The sequence below is a fragment of the Garra rufa genome, chromosome 5 (assembly GCF_049309525.1).
Source record: "Garra rufa chromosome 5, GarRuf1.0, whole genome shotgun sequence".
NCBI classification, from domain to species: Eukaryota; Metazoa; Chordata; class Actinopteri; order Cypriniformes; family Cyprinidae; genus Garra; species Garra rufa.
This window is the reverse complement of record NC_133365.1, coordinates 57641412-57658029: the sequence shown is the minus strand read 5'-3', so window position 1 is coordinate 57658029 and position 16618 is coordinate 57641412. Positions and strand designations below refer to the sequence as shown.

General features: G+C 38.7%; 1 protein-coding gene across 1 annotated transcript; it reads left to right on the top strand.

Annotated features, from left to right (window-relative positions):
* Window positions 1–2635: 2635 nt before the first annotated feature.
* LOC141334966 (cytosolic phospholipase A2 gamma-like) lies at window positions 2636–15304 on the top strand. The gene is made up of 14 exons (XM_073840186.1): window positions 2636–2661; window positions 5575–5686; window positions 6394–6536; window positions 6621–6819; window positions 6957–7062; window positions 7139–7279; window positions 7493–7558; window positions 7650–7700; window positions 8320–8445; window positions 8948–9091; window positions 9285–9362; window positions 9434–9588; window positions 14847–15012; window positions 15092–15304. Exons 1-14 carry the CDS (start codon window positions 2636–2638, stop codon window positions 15238–15240), a joined length of 1662 nt encoding a protein of 553 aa, XP_073696287.1. The 3' UTR covers window positions 15241–15304.
* Window positions 15305–16618: the final 1314 nt, after the last annotated feature.

Here is a 16618-nt window from a genome sequence, read left to right as displayed (position 1 = left end):
GAGAATGATATCCCCTTGTTTTGTTGTTTTTTATAACACTAGAATCCCCCACCCAGCACTGCTGTTCAAAAAAAAAAAAAATACTCACAAATTTTACTCAGAGTAAAATTTTTAAATGAGTTACTTTTTACTTTTACTTGAGTAGATTTTTTGACCAGTACTTTACTTGTACTTAAGTAAAATCTCATTGAAGTAACAGTACTTTTACTTGAGTAGCAAGAGTAATTTTATTACTCTTTCCACCTCTGCAATTACATAAAACGAATGTCCTTTCGTTGCACTTCTGTGGGCGTCTAGCACTCTTCCTCTTCACCGCCGACTGTCTCATCTGTGCTTGATGTTGCAACATATTATAACCTTTTTATTTTTTATTCAGTGGCAGAAACAGGCTTCCATAGATTTTTTTTTTAATTGACTTTTTCTCAGTTTTGAATTTACATCTTGCAACTTTTTTTTCCTCAGAATTGTATCATATAAACTTGCAATTCTGACCTTTTTTTTTTAATTATCTCACAATTCTGACTTTTTTCCCAGAATTGTGAGATATAAACTCACAATTGCGAGTTATAAAGTCCAGTTCTGAGGAAAAAAAAAGACTGATATGTTCACAATTATATCACAATTCTGGATTCATTTCTCAGAATAAAAAAAGTCACAATTGTGAGAAGTCGCAATAACCTTAGTTTTATTTTTTATTCAGTGGCTTGCATAGAAACATGCAGAAGCATATTAAACTCTCTGTGGCGTGAGAAAAGCAGGTGTCTCTCGCTGTGGTCAAAAAAAAATCTAAAGACGCTTTCATTTTAATCTTCCGCTTTGCAAAACAGAGGTTGGTGCATTTGCAAAACCACAAGATATTGCAGGTGCAACCCAAAATGCATATACAGTATGTGCGGCATAAAAAGCTTTATGCAGAGCTAGTAAGAGGAGGGGGTGTTAATCTTGACTACTGTGTCCATATTAGGAATTTCGAGCTAAAAAAAAACTGTGTGACCAGGCAAATTGTGAAGCCTGTATCAAAAAGAGGCTGAACCTTATGGTGAAGATTTCTCACTGTTCTGTTGATTTGTTTATTTTAAATTTGTTGATTAAAGCAAAGCCATTTCAATGGTGATTTGTTCCTCTCTAAACAAGACTCAAGTTAAATTACTTTCTTCATAACCTTTTATCTAAACCTTAAATCTTTTATCTAAATCTAAACCTGATCACTTACACACTGAAGCTCCAAAAGCTGAACCTGACTGAGCTAGTCATAGACAACGCCCAGGATTTCTAAGTAACTGACAGCATTCTCAATCTGAAGGTGAGGACACATTTTTGGATTTGGATTTGGATTTTGAATTATTGAGATGTGTGTTAAGAGTTATTTAGGTGGGCTATAGACACAACAGTATAAATATATTGAAAATTACATTTTTACCATTTCTCTTTTAGTGATTTAATATCTCATGAATATTGATGTAGATTATTTATTTAGGCACATTTAATTTTACATATTACATTTTTTAATATACTTAATATAATGTATTAAAAAATTTCAAAACTCTTAATTAATAAATTTGGACTACGTTAACACTTTGTGTTTAACAATAACAATAATAAGAAGCACATAAATTCCAGCAATCATAAATTATTACAAATCTTTAACTCAAAACAACATCAGTTCACATTTACAACTCTAGGTGTTTGCTGCTTAAAACCATGGATTGATTTTTTTGACAACAGTACGGGCTGATTGAAAATGGCAGCAATTGCTAACACAAAATACGTTTCTTCTGGCTGCGCGCAAAGAGCCGATCTCTGCTCTCATCACAGCATGCATGACTGGACCCAAAAGCTGACCTGATGTGCTTGATATAAATTTTATTTATTAGAAATTAGTGTTTAGTATATTTTTTTAATTATGTCAAAAGCCTTCATGGTCCGCATAGACGCATCTCGCGGTCCGGATTCGGACCAGAGTCTGCCAGTTGACGACCCCGGGTATAAATATATAAACTTTATTATAAACAATGATGTAAATAATGTCACAGACATTTATTTTAATGGAAAAAATATGTTTTTCCATGTGCAACAGTTTTTTCGCTCCACCCTCTCCTCTAGTTACAAAGAAATTCCATGGAAAAGCTTTTGTTTTTCTATTGTCTGAAGTCCGTGTTCATCATCTCCACTTCTCATGATCAGATCTAGAGACCTATAAAACAGCATCTTCTGCCTGATCTGAGAGAAAGCAGCTGTCGTGGTTATTGGTGAATCTCACTATTTTACAAGACTACACAAGAACGGTGAGTAGATGTTCTAAAGCTCTTACAGCAGGCAATTGAAAAAATGGCCTATTAATGTCTTTATATTTCTTTGTGACAACAATAGCATGAATGATGTTTGATTGCTTATATTGTTCTCATTTGCTAATTACTTTGCTAAATGACTAAATATAATGTAAATGAATCCAGCATTTTTAGTGATGAGTTTTTAATTCTAAAGAAAACTTGGCCAATAACAATGAATTATACACTAGTAAAGACTACCACTGTTAGCAACTTACATTTGAAAAAAAAAAAGAAAAAACAACAACAACAGTGGTTTAATGTTAACAATTCAGGTTGGATTGAATGTTGACTCTGTTGTTTTACAGATGAGTGCATCCAAACTACAGGAAAGGTCTGAAATTCTGCTCTGATTCCAGCATTATACAGTTGCAATCAAAATTATTCAACCCCCTTGACCTGCAAGACACATTTTTGCTGCCGAGAGCAAAATTTTATGAAAACATTTCAAACAAAGCATCAGTAAACAATTAGAGACAGTTTATTAACACGCATTTGAGTCAGTCTAAGAATGTAAAGTTGATGAAAAATGAAAAAAAAAAAAAAAAAAATTATTGGCTGTAAACATTCAAACAAATAATTATTGATCCAATGAAAATCAAATAAATTGGCCGATTTAAAATTTTCACCACTCTACTGCAATCTTGACCCATTCCTTGCTTAAAAGCTTTCAGATCACTAATATTCTTTGGTATTAAAGTTCCTTCCAGATATTTTCAGAGAGATTTAATTCTGAAGACTTAACAGGTCATTTACAACATTCTAAAAATGATCCCTGAACCAAGCTTAACCCTTAAGCTCTCCTTGGGGTCAGGCTGACCCCACTGGAGTTTTCCTTCTTTTTTTTATAAAGTTCCCTTAATCTCAGGGGCATGAGACTCTGTGACTTTTCCTAAATAATCAATCTAAAAACACAAAAAAAATCCGGACTTAATTCGGTTGTTCTAAAGGTGTGTAAAAAAAAATTTACCGTTTCCTCTCCTTGGGGTCAGATTGACCCCACATTGAAAATGAATGGGAAAAGTAAAAAAAGCAATTTTTTTTCATTTCGTTTGTCCAAAAAAAGCAGTAAATCCAGTTTAAATCTAAAATAATTAACATTTAAATAAAGGCCTGGTCCTACAGCATAAATTCAAAGTGGAACGAACTTTCTATCTCTCACACACACACACTCACACACTCACAAACACTCACATGTGTGTAATTGCAACAGGGAGCATTTATATAGAAATTGGCATAAAAAAATCAACATATCTGCTATAAATCTGAAAATGTTCATACATAAATGAAAGACTGGTACTAGAGCACAAATGTAACATGGAACATGCATGTTGACTCTCACACACATCCCCCCCCCCACACACACACAACTCTACACAAACACATCACACACCATGCCCCTGCCCCTAACACACACACACACACACACACACACACACACACACACACACACACACACACACAACTCTACACAAACACACCACACAGCACCCCCCAAACACCCCCCCCCCAAAAAAAAACACTCCCCCCCACACCCACACCCACTCACACACCCACACACTCACACAAAGAGAGAGAAGAGAGGGAAAAGTGCAGATAAAAGAAAGATGAAAGACAAAAATTCAGCAATTCTAAAAAACTAAAATTCTACGCTTTTACAAAAAAACACATTTTTTATTTATTTTAAAATGTTCAAATATATATAATTACAAAATATATATCATAAAGTTGTGAGGAGAAGTTGAAGCATGAAGAAAAATAAAGTGAAAATGAAATTAGTCCCTAAGGGCCTCTGCTGGATGTATGTGGTCATTGCACTTTCTTTCTTTAACTATATCTTCAAAAGTTTTTCCACTAACCTGTAGATGGCAGTACTGTATCCCTAACACATAGAGCAATGTCCAAAAACAATTTAGATTAAATTTAGATCATCATTAAGGTGATTTTTTTATTAAAAATTAATTTTTTATAAGCCACTTGGTGGCGTAGTTGAGTAATTGTGCAGTAAATGGGTAAAAAAGTACAAAATATCCATGAAAACACAGCAGAACTGTAAAGTTGAGAAGTAAACGAAAAAAATGATATATAGTTTATAATATTAAAAATGTATAATTCATTATGGAATCACACTTTCAATCCTTGGGGTCAATCTGACCCCAAAGAAAGTAAAGATAAAACCTACTTAAGGAGAGCTTAAGGGTTAAACAGATGTGAATGTTTACTTTGGGACGGCTGTCCTGCAGGAAAGTCCATTGATCATCAGCTTCAGTTTGTGCATACACTGAAGGCATTACAATTCTCACCAAAATGCCCTGAAACTTAAAAAAACCCATGTAGTGAACATTTCCTCTTCTAGCAACAGCAAAACACCCCCATAATAAGACTGGTCCATCTCTATTTTTGTCCATTGAGATGGTGTTCTTCTGCTCATGAGTTCTTCTGCAGCTGTGGTGATGGGACGTGACATCTCTGTTCCCTCCCTCAGGGAACGAGGGTTATATAACCGAGACATTCCCTATCAGTCGTCTCCCGAGTCATGTCGGAGACAGCCGAATTGAGATCCCTAACAAAGTGCCACAGCTGCTGCCCCCTCCAGTGTCCTGAGCAAGCAACAAGAATACCACCAGTTCATCACAGGTAAAACTGATTGTGTTTGCAAAACAAACAAAAAACAGAAAAAACGAACAAAAACACTAAAACAACTGGAGAGCTACGCACAGAGGCTGCCATCCGCAGCGCCATGGTTGAACCATGATGGCATGGTTACTCAACTTCAGCACATGCATGGATTAAATATATGCATGTCTAACATTTCAAGCTACTGTAACTGTTTTAGAGTTTCCAAAGTCTTAACTGTGTTTTAACAAAATTTTGTACCATACTGTACAAATAAGCTACCTAAAACTACAATTTAGAATAGGGGTTGAATAGTTAAGACATGGCTTTTTTACAAAAAATTATTACATTATACATTATATATTGACATGATCAATTTTAATGTGCTACTAAACTGTCTGATGCAATTTTAAACAACTCTTGATCTTCAGAAAAGCTTAAATCTGTTAAATTATAACAATCTCTAGGGGGTTGAATAATTTTGATTGCATTTGTATATAAGTACTCTACTTCATAAACACAATTAATATCTATTACAAACTGGAACATTCTGTGATCTGTTCATAAAACTAAATTTAATTCTAAAAAAAAGAAAGAAATATTAGTATGTCTGTCTGTGTCTCCACTGAAGTGATGAGGTGAGAATCACACACTCTCTACATTTGAAGGAGAAAAATGTTGTACTCGAAAGGAGAAAAACTGTTTTTCAAGGCCTACAGAATCTAAAGATAGACTGCAGTAAGGTAAAACATCTAATACTTTATATATTGCTATTAGCAGTGTAACATACTGGAAATTTTGGTTCTGTACTCATGCATGTGTAACAAACAAATATAGCTGCATAATAACACTCTATATATATATATATATATATATATATATATATATATATATATATATATATATTTTTAGTCTTGCAGGATGCTGGCATAATATATAGACCTCACAGTAGTCACTTATATTGTAAGGAAGACTGAAAGCTTTTGAGGAGTGTGTTTCCTTCAGAGTCTGTTGTTGGAGTATTAACATATTGTTATACTTAGATTAATAAATTAATGTTACAACTAACTTGTGTAATTTACATGTTTGCATTTTATTTGAGTGTTTATTATAATATATTAGAATAAATGGCAGTTGAATTTAATTGCTTTGGCTCTTTTGTAATTGTAAGCTTTAGTATTATTGTAATTGGGCTCCTTAAAGAGTATACAGCTTAAGCTGAAGTAGATTTTTCATTTTTAAGAAATTTTAATTATAGTTGAATTTATTTAAAAGGAACAGCCATATTATCTTCGGTAAACCACTGTTTAAAAAATAAAAAATAAAAAAAAATAAAAAAAATAAAAATTTTCCCACTGCTGTACCGACCATGATTGATTCTGAGTGGCCATAATTATGGTGTTGCTGATGAACATCAAATGTTTCCTTGGTCAAACTGTGTGTGTTTCAGGATAAAGTGTCGAATATTGCATTACTGGGTTCTGGAGGAGGACAAAGAGCCATGGTGGGTTTGCTGGGATCCCTGGTTGAGCTCGATAAAGCAGGTCTTCTGGACTGCATCCTTTATCTGAGCGGAGTCTCTGGATCCACCTGGTATGAACCCTGAGAAACAACAAACACAGAGAGATTGAATTGAGTTGAATGTCAAAAATGACAGCAGTATGTTCTTCTCTGAAGGTGCATGGCCTCCTTATACAAAGAACCAAACTGGTCCACCAAACTAGAGACTGTGAAAGACAAAATCATCAAGAGACTCAACGGCCCTGCGGTCAGCTGGGGAGACGCATATGACAAACTGACGAAATATTACAAGAAAGACAACTTCAGCTTGACTGACGTCTGGGCAGCTTTGGTCGTCACAACATATGTCAAAGAGGTTTGTAACTAATCATAACTTTTTACCATCCTCTGCTATAGGAAACACAAAGTTTATAAAATCTTTTTACAGTGTCAGGTGCTTATGTACTCAATTCTCTAAGTTTCTCTGAGATGTCATATATATATTTTCTTTAGATTGACGAATGCAAACTCTCAGAGCAGCAGGACCAGCACAGTAAAGACCCATTTCCCATCTTCACAGTGATCGACAAGCAATGCAAACAGCGCAAGAATGAGAAAGGTCTGTGTTGGAGTGTGTCTGAAAGAATTAAAGTGAGTTATTGTGCTCATATCAGCTGATTGTTTTCTGTCTGCAGACTCCTGGTTTGAGATCAGTTCACATGAAGCAGGTTATTCCCTCACTGGAGCGTTTGTGCGAACATCCAGCTTCAGCAGCCAGTTTGACAAAGGATCAAAGAAAAAACCTCAGGATGAAATGGACATGCTGTACCTGCAAGGTAACAAACTCGGAGTTTATTAAAATTTGCAGCATTACAGTTTCATCAGTTTAACAGCACAGCGAGTCTTACAACATAAAACATATTATTCCTTCTGAAGAACTCAAGGGTTCAAATGACCCTTAGACTGTTATATTGCATATTTTGTTTTAAAATTATGTTTTTGATTCATTTATTTTAAACATTTTTTAAACATAAATGTATTTTCTGCAGCTCTGTGTGGCAGCGCTTTAGCTGATAAAGACAAGATCCTTGAATTCCTCTGGAAAAAAATAAAAGGTGAAGCTGCATTTGAAGATGTAGTTCTACCTAAAGATTACAGTCATTTCATTATTATGTGAACTCTGATTCTATTTGATTTTCTCCCCAGATTTCTTTGAACATGTCTCTCATTTGGGGATGTTTGAGCAAATGTGTAAAGGTAAAGTATTTATTTGCATTGATGCATTTATTTATAGATATGTTTTATCTTTTGTGTCTACCGATCTGTTCCTGCTGAAAAAATAAATCTGATTTTAAAGACTGTTAGTGACCCATTATTAATGCCATATCACTTGCTAGGTATAAATACATTGTAACACTTTACAATATATTTCCATTTATATATTTCCGATAAAAATAATTCTGAATTGTTGTAATTTGTCATCAATGTCATAATGCTTAAAATAACCAAGTAGTTAGAGATCATTTATCATTTATCATATCATTTTAGAGTCAAAATAAAATAACCGGAAAAAAGTCAATTATTTTCCATAAATTTAGATTTTTGTTTTTATTGTGAACTAACTTAATACATACTGTAACAACTGTATTGCTTATGCATCTTATTGCAAAGTGTTACCTAATAGATCATGAGAATGTCATTACATTTATTTTAGATTCGAAACCCTTAAATGGGTTTTGAACAATATTCTGTGTATGTTTGCTTGTTGGAAACTCCAGGTATCTCAATATGATGCATTTGGGGATGGTAAGCACTTCAACATTCAAGACATTTTGGAGTGTGTTAATGTTTGTTCAACATGTGTTTTCTTCAAAAGACCCAAAAGCTCCATCTGTAGAAAAGTGTTACCAGGTGCTCATGGATCTTGCAGACATGAATCTCTGTGTTTTGAATGGCAAAGATCCTTCTGATCTTGATCAATCCATCAGAACTATTCTGAAAGGTAAGAGTGTGTTAGAATTTATTTTACAGTTTAGTTATCACACTTACTGCAGACAATATTTCCTCAATGTTCAGTTTCTGAAAAGACACAATGAAAAGAACTATTTAACATTAATCCTCTTAATTATCCAGAATTTACCACAGTTAGTACAGTTTACTGGCAATTAAATCAAGGCTGTGAGAGACAGGCGTACAATCACTTCAGTGGGTTGTAATGTTCTAGTTCACATTTTTCTGTCAGCTTAAAGACAGAATGACATTGTTATATGGCTGAATGACAAAATGCAAGATTTGAGAACAATATCTAAATGCTATTAGAAATAAAGAGGCTATATTTCATTTCTGTAATTAAAAGGTCTCTTCTCTTTTTAGCTAAATTTTAACAGGATCAAAACTGCAATACTATAACATAAACATAAACCTCTGATTACCGCAAGACTCACAAACTAGAAGTGCATGTTGTCAGATAACTAGAACTCAATGTATGTTTCCCTCTTTTACAGAGCTTGGTGGAGGCAAGCAACAGCTGATTCTTCCTATAGAAAAACTGAATCTCGCTGATAAACAAGCTGCAAAACTATATATGAAGCAATACACTGAAGCTGTGTGTAAATGTTTGGGAGTTTGGTTCAGTTTCTGGCCTTTTGGTAAGTTGAATTGCCTGCAAAATCAATTTTGTATTTGTACAACCTCTTTTTTAATTGCAAGTTTGCAAAACAGACTGATGTCACAAAATAACCCTAAAAAACTAATAAACATTAAAAACCATATAATCAGCTGAAGAATGAAAAAAACTATGTAGTTTACTATATTTAAAAAATGCTGTGCATTTGTTTGTAGATTGTTGGATGAGCATTTGTACATGCATGACTCAGTGGATCTGGGGAAGGAATTATAACTTTCTCCACAACATGAAAGGTGAGAACAGACCCTATTGTAAATATGCAATTCATTAATAAACAAACTCATTTCATGCTGTGATCCTTCAGATAAAGCAGTGCCCGCTGCTCTTCAGGAAAATGAGAAGAGAGACTATATGGACGCCGGGCTGTTGCTGAACTCTCCCTACTTCTCAGTGCTGAGAGAGGAAAGAGACGTTGACCTCATAATTTCGCTGGATTTCAGTGATGGCGATCCTTTCATGGTATTGTATGCAGTTTTAAAACATGCTCTAATAAAAGTTAAAGGAATAGATCCCCAGGTTATCATCTATTACTTCCCATTATGTCATTACAAACCTGTATGACCTTCTTCAGTAGAAAACAACAGGATTACAATAACCTAAAACACAAATATTTAAATGTAATTAAAAATGCAATAGTTTAAATAAATGAAAGTAATTTAAACATAAGTGCATATTTTGATTTTCAATCATAGTAATCTATAATACCTTCAGAGAGCCGTCTACTAGCATTCCCATTCATCTCAACCTGACCATTTCAGTAAATAACAACTTTAATTTCAACTGAAATCGTCTAGGTTACGTATGTAACCCCTGTTCCCTGAGGACAGGGAACGAGACGCTGCGTCCTGGTGGACACTATGGGAACTGCCTTCAGCATGACCGGTTCTGAAACAAGCTATAGAACAACGACAGTGAACTTGACACTGGCCAGCGCCAGCCTATGACATCATCAACAGGCGCCTGCTAGTATAAAAGCAGGTGCCTGAGAGCACATTACCATCTTTTTGTCTGACGGAGGTATGTGCAGGGCCCGAGGCATGGCCCCGAGACGCAGCGTCTCGTTCCCTGCCCTCAGGGAACAGGGGTTACATACGTAAACCTAGACGTTCCCTTCCGGAGGGAACTCTACACTGCGTCCTGGTGGACACTATGGGAACGTTTATACCAACGCTGCCATGCCGAGGGATAAGTGATCAAACTGACTGAATGAGGAGTCAAGAAGGAAAATCACCCCTGCTTCAGCGAGAGTCGCTGGGGCCCAGTGACCTGCCATGGCTAGCTCGGCTACCTATGTATACTCAACACTGAGGGTATTCAGTGAAGCTGAATAGCCTGTGCAACCAGAACTACCCGAGTGGAGCTTCTGCTCAGAGGGAATCTACAGAGTGGAGGTCTCATGACCTAACTACACTTGACACTGACGATGGTCTGTGAGGCTGAATAGTCTAAGTGGAGATTCTCTGAGGAGTGGAGGCTTCAACGAAGGAAGCCTGGCAACACTCTGCGCCTTCCAGAGAGCAACTCTAAGAATGGAGGTGCCGTGGCACCTCTACACTCAAAACCTGGAGGTAGTCAGTGAGGCTGAGTAGCCTGTGCAGCAGAACTACCTACAAGGAGTTCAGAGGAGTGACTGCTTCAAAGGAAGCCAGAAAAGCACTCTGTGTCTTGCAAAGGAAAACTCTAGGAGTGGGGGTCTCATGACCAACTACACTTCAACACTGAGGGTAGTCAGTGAGGCTGAGTAGCCTGTGCAGTCGGACCGCCTATTTCTAGTGAATCTCTGGAGGCAACGAAGGACTCTGAGTGAGTCTGGAGAGTGGAGGCTTCTGAGAAGAAGCCCGACAACATCTCATAGAAGGGAGACTCTAATAGTGGAGGTCTGATGACCTAACTACACTTCACCTACTACACTTCAACACTGCAGGTGTTCATCGAGGCTGAATAGCCTACGCGACAGTACTACCTGAGTGGAGTCTGGAGAGTGGAGGCTTTCAAGGAGGGAGCCTAACACACCTCCGTGCTTAGCAAAGAAGAACTCTGAGAGTGGAGGTCTCATGACCTATCTACACTCTAATCCTGAAGGTCATCCGTGAGGCTGACTAGCCTGTGCGACAGAATTACCTTCGTTTTTGGAGCTCTTCTGGAGAGTGGAGGCCTGAAGAGGCGTCGACACTCAATCCTGCTAGCAGTGCTATCTGGATTGGAGTTGAAAAAACTAAAAAGGTTTTGTACGAAACCAACTCAAACAATGGGACGGAGGTTTTGCCTGCGTGACCCACACCGTGAAGGATTTTAGAAAAGGACCCGCCAGTGGGGGAAGACCTTTACCACCAACGTGGATTTGAGGAAAATGCGTGAGCGCATTTACCACACATGTGGATTTTAAGGAGTGCTCAAGGACTTGCGTGAGTAAACACCACCAATGTGGTTTTAAGTAGGTGCCCTGAGCATAACGAGAGGATCACCAGTCTGCAGTCTCTAGGCGATAGCAGAGCCTGAAAGCGGAGCTTCTGGAGAGGGGAGGCTTCAGCAGAAAGACTCTCTAAAGCGAGAGGAGGCCTACGACGCTCTCCCTAGGGAAACTCTTCAGAGTGGAGGCCTCAAGTGCAACGCTCTAGGCGAGGGGAGGCCTGACTACACTCGACGCTCAAGAAAAAGGCAGATACTCACAGTAGAGCAAATAATGAAAAATTCTAGTTTTTGGTGAGTGGAAGACTGCACTCCCCCAAAAAATAGTCAGCGAGGCACTCATGGGCCTGCTAGCTGCTATAACTGTGAGAGTGAAGGTCTCAGTACTGTTGGCTGTGACAGAGGGGAGACCTATTACACTGTGCTTATCAAAAGGAGTTGAAAAAACTTAAGGGGGATTAGCCTGCGTGGTCCAACCCGTGAGGGATTTAAAGAAGGACCCTGCCTTTACGGGAGGGATCCTTACCATAAATATGGATTTTAGTAAAGTGCCTAGTAGTGCACTTACCACTCGTGTGGATTTTAGGGAATGCTCAAAACAATTTGCGTGAGCAGACACCACTAACGTGGTTTTGAGAAGGTGCTCTAAGCATTTCGCGAGGAAGACACCTGTATCATTCCCGGGCGATAGCAAAACCCGGAAGCGGAGCTTTCAGCTAGGGAGGCTTTAATGGTTACAAGCTCTCTCGAGCGTAACAAGCCTGACGACGCTCAGCTGAGGAAGCTCTATCGAGTGGAGGCCTTGGTATACACGCCCTCTCGAGGAAGGGAGGCCTAACTACACTCAACGCTTGTAGAGATAGGTCCACAAAAAGGGCTCACAAGCTGCCTTAATCTTGTGTTTTCGGCCTGCATTTCTGGAAAGTGGAGGCTTAACAGAAATATCTCACATAGAGGGAGCCTGGCAAAACTCAACCCAGTAAAAAGCTCTCATGAATGGAGGTCTAAGAATGACCTGGCTACATTCAGTGCTAAGAAGTATTATCTTTATATGTCTCTCATTATAGAGGACTTCACAGAGAGGAGGCCTTCTTGGCCTGCTACACTCAGTTCTGGCGGATTGGGTTTTAGTCACAATACCAGAAAATAATTTAGCGAGGCCCAGAATGGGGCCTATCAGCTAAATATATAAGATTTCTACTTCAAAGCGGGGCTTTTTAAAGAGAGCAGAGGCTTTAGTAAAACATCTCTCTTAGAGAGAGGGAACCTTGACGACGCTCTATCCACCCTAACACACAAACTCTTAGGAGTGGAGGTCTCACATATGTGTATATGAAAATACACAGGGAAGGTACCTGACTACTCTCATGCAAAAAGAGTATTACTCTTAGCAGGGTTTGAGTGAGCGGAGGCTTCAGCACAGCGATTTTTATTTATTTTTTTCTTCGCTTGAAGCAGCTTAACAACGCTCAAGAGGGTTTTTTTTTTATTACATATTCTCGTATGTATATGTATGTTGGATCATGTCTATACCAAGCTTACTCTAGCGGAGGTTTCAAACCTGGCAACGCTTAACCCAGGAGGGGATTTCTACGAGTGGAGGTCTCTACACACTGTTTTCTTTTATAAAACGAGGGGAGACCTGGCTACACTCGGCACTTGGTGGCAGTAGAACTCAAGAGGAGCTCGAAAACTGCAATAGCAATAACCCAAGCGGAGCTGGTAGACATGAAAACATACACATACATATTTGAATATTTTGATTAAAGTGTTTTCTTTACTGTTCACATACCGGGCCATCAGATTGAGTATCAATCTCATCATCGGCCCAGCCCCAGAGTCTTTGCGAGGGGAAAAAGAAGGGGCAGGTAGCCGAACGAACGTGAGGGGAACCGGAGAGGAGACTCTAGGTGCCCGATCCAGGCCTGCCGCCATGCCGGCGCTGGATCGTCTCCCTTAGATCCCCTCTCCTATGCCACGCATCATGCCTCGGGTGAGCCCCGAGTGGCCACACTGGCGACCTGGCCTCGTCTCTGGCCCTTGGACCAGGACGGGCCTGGTTTTCCCCCCGGTGTTCAGGTGGGGGCGTGGACCGGCGAGGGATGCATACCTCGGTCCAGATCTTTCAGTAGATCAGCCTGGTACGCCTGCAACACTGCCACCGTGTGCAGAGGAGCACCAGCCTGACCCACTGCCGCATATGCCCTGCCTTTCAACCGAGATGTTTCTCTCAAAGGCTTGGATGGCAGGGTCGGAGCCTTCAGGGTTGATGTCCCTCCCGCTGAGAGATCGTTCGCAAACGTCTGCTCAATGAGAGGCATCGACACATATCCGCGCCCATGGATTCCCTCGACATCAGCATAATTCACATGCTGATGCCTGTGAATGCGGGCTGAATATGGCCTGTCCCATTCCCTCTCGATCTCTTATGCAGATCAGGAAGGAATGGGAGGCTCACGGGAGTTGGCTTGTTATGGCCGGGAAGAAGCCGCTCCCTCTTCCCCGGCGGGCTTCCCCTGAAGGGGTAGCCGCGCGGTCCATAACAGACATCAACTCTTCATATGCGGGGAAGGCAGGCTGCATGGGCTCAGAGAGCTCATCTTGTTCCATTTCAGCCTCCTGCCAAAAGAGCACTCGCTGCAGGATCGGAAGATGTGAGAGACAGCACATCTTCCGCTAGCAGCGCGTTCTCGTCTCCAGCTGACGTGCGCGAGAGATTAAACCCTCTCTCAAACTCGTCAGCCAGCTCCACCTGTGATCCCCGCGATCTCAGCCGCCGGGCAGCCTCAGCCGCCGCGGGACCCGAGCCGCGTGGGACGGATGGATGTCCCAATTCCCTCGAGAAAAGAGACAAAAGAGAACGGAGTTTCTTCAAAGTGAAACTCTCACAATGAACGCGCTCCGCTCCTTCTAGAGCAGAGCGCGCGTGCTCTACACCTAAACACACCAAACAGAGGTCGTGTGCATCATCAGGTGTCAGATTTCTCTGACACGGATCCGCACACTTCCTAAACAGTTTCTCTCTAGGCATCGCTGTACTCACTCGTTTAGAACAGAGGACTCTGAAGACAAAAAGATGGTAATGTGCTCTCAGGCACCTGCTTTTATACTAGCAGGCGCCTGTTGATGATGTCATAGGCTGGCGCCGGCCAGTGTCAAGTTCACTGTCGTTGTTCTATAGCTTGTTTCAGAACCGGTCATGCTGAAGGCAGTTCCCATAGTGTCCACCAGGACGCAGCGTAGAGTTCCCTCCGGAAGGGAGCTCTAATCTTTTAATACATTAATCTTGTGATGATTTTCCACTGCAGACGGTAAGAGAAGCTGCTAAGATGTGCAAGAAACAAAACATCCCTTTCCCTGAAGTCAACATTCCCAGGGAAGACGTGCAGAGACCAAAGGACTTCTATGTGTTCAAAGGCCCAAACGCTCCATCCGTGATTCACATCCCTCTGTTTAACGTGGTCAACTGTGGAGGCAAGTTCAGATTGTCTAGCTAAATGAGACTTAAAAATATAAACCATGTTCTGATTTAGGTGTTTTACGGTTTCTTCAGGTGCATTTGAAAACTGGAGGAACAAATATCGCACCTTTCAAGGTTCTTACAGCGCTGAGATGATCACTGATCTTATGGAGGTTGCTGGAAAAAACATCTCAAACAACATAGAGAAAATCAAGCAGCAGATTCAGGCAGTTGTTGGGTAAAAATGACACAACCAATAAAAGTCTGATTGTAATGGTAAAACACTTTGTGACTTATACAGCAAATGGGAAAACACACAAAAAAAATTGAAAAAGGTATTTGTTTATTTAAAAATTTTAAATAAATGACTCCCATATGACACAGAGAGAGTTTGAGACCGTTTAACAATAAATTGAGTAAAAACTCAACTAAGAGGTTAAAAACAGACAGCCAGACTAAACGAATCCTGATCAAATATTCCTGTTCATTTTTGTTAAATTTTAATGTTCGCATGAAATTTTGTGCATTAATAATACATTAATTGTGTACATTATTATGTAGATAATGTACAATAATAGTACATTAATTCACCAAATTTAATTATTATACAGTTATAAGTCTGTTTTGACTTCAAACAACAAGTGTGACTCTTAAATGTACAATTCCAGAGGGTTAATGGTGACATTTTTCAAATTAAATTAATTAACATTACTTGCACTATCAAGAAAGCAACAATGACAACTAGCCATGCAACTAATGTTCTGTTCATTAAAATGAAGTATCTCTCATTAAGTATTTCTCATCAATGTTTATTCCAAAATAACTTCAAGATATAATTACAACTAAAAATGTCATATTCCATGCATATTTTATTTACCAAGCTGATTGTGATGCAACATAAGGAAGCAAATCTACTTAAAATGTAACCCATTGCAGCATAATAGGCCACTCATAGTGCCTCCTCTCATGTAACTTTATGTTTAACATGTTCCAGTCTGCTCCTTTATGCTTGACTTATAAATGAATAATCATTAATCAAATCGAACCATAACTCAGATGTGATTACAACTACGATTGCTGATTAAAATATTGTATTACTTTGCTTCTGTTCCAATGTATTAATAAACAGTTATCTGTAAATAAGTTTTTTCCTGGTCATTTGAATTGAGTGCAAATTCTCATCATGTATGTCAGTATAAAACGTTTTGGTACAGAATGCTGATGTTATTGATATTTCAGCAACTGTTGTTAGAGCAATTATTTTTTTGCTACAATTTCACAAAAATTTAAAGACAAGTTCTACATTTATAAGTAGATTTTTTATGTAAAACCCTACAAGATATTATCCACCTTATTTTTCAGCATAGAAGTAAACTGTTTTCTGTGTCGATAAGTTGTGGTGGAAATTTCAGACTGTCAGAATTCTCTATTATAATTTTTGAGAGTGTGCAACAGTGTTTCCCAAATGCATACAAAGGGTGTATTTAAAAAGTTAAACTTCAGAATTAAATATTACATTGTTTCCTGTTATACTTCAGTGGCTTCCAAAAAATTCTACAAGGAAATTACATTTTTTGAATTAATAAAAAACTAAATATTATTATTATTAAATATTATTGT

Bases quoted from the DNA above. Each gene is read 5' to 3' on its own strand.
- LOC141334966 (XM_073840186.1), top strand. From the start codon at position 2,636: ATGAGTGCATCCAAACTACAGGAAAG. The intron at 5,687-6,393 runs GTAAAACATCTA...TGTGTGTTTCAG, and splicing joins TAAAGATAGACTGCAGTAAG to GATAAAGTGTCGAATATTGC. The intron at 15,013-15,091 runs GCAAGTTCAGAT...CGGTTTCTTCAG, and splicing joins TAACGTGGTCAACTGTGGAG to GTGCATTTGAAAACTGGAGG.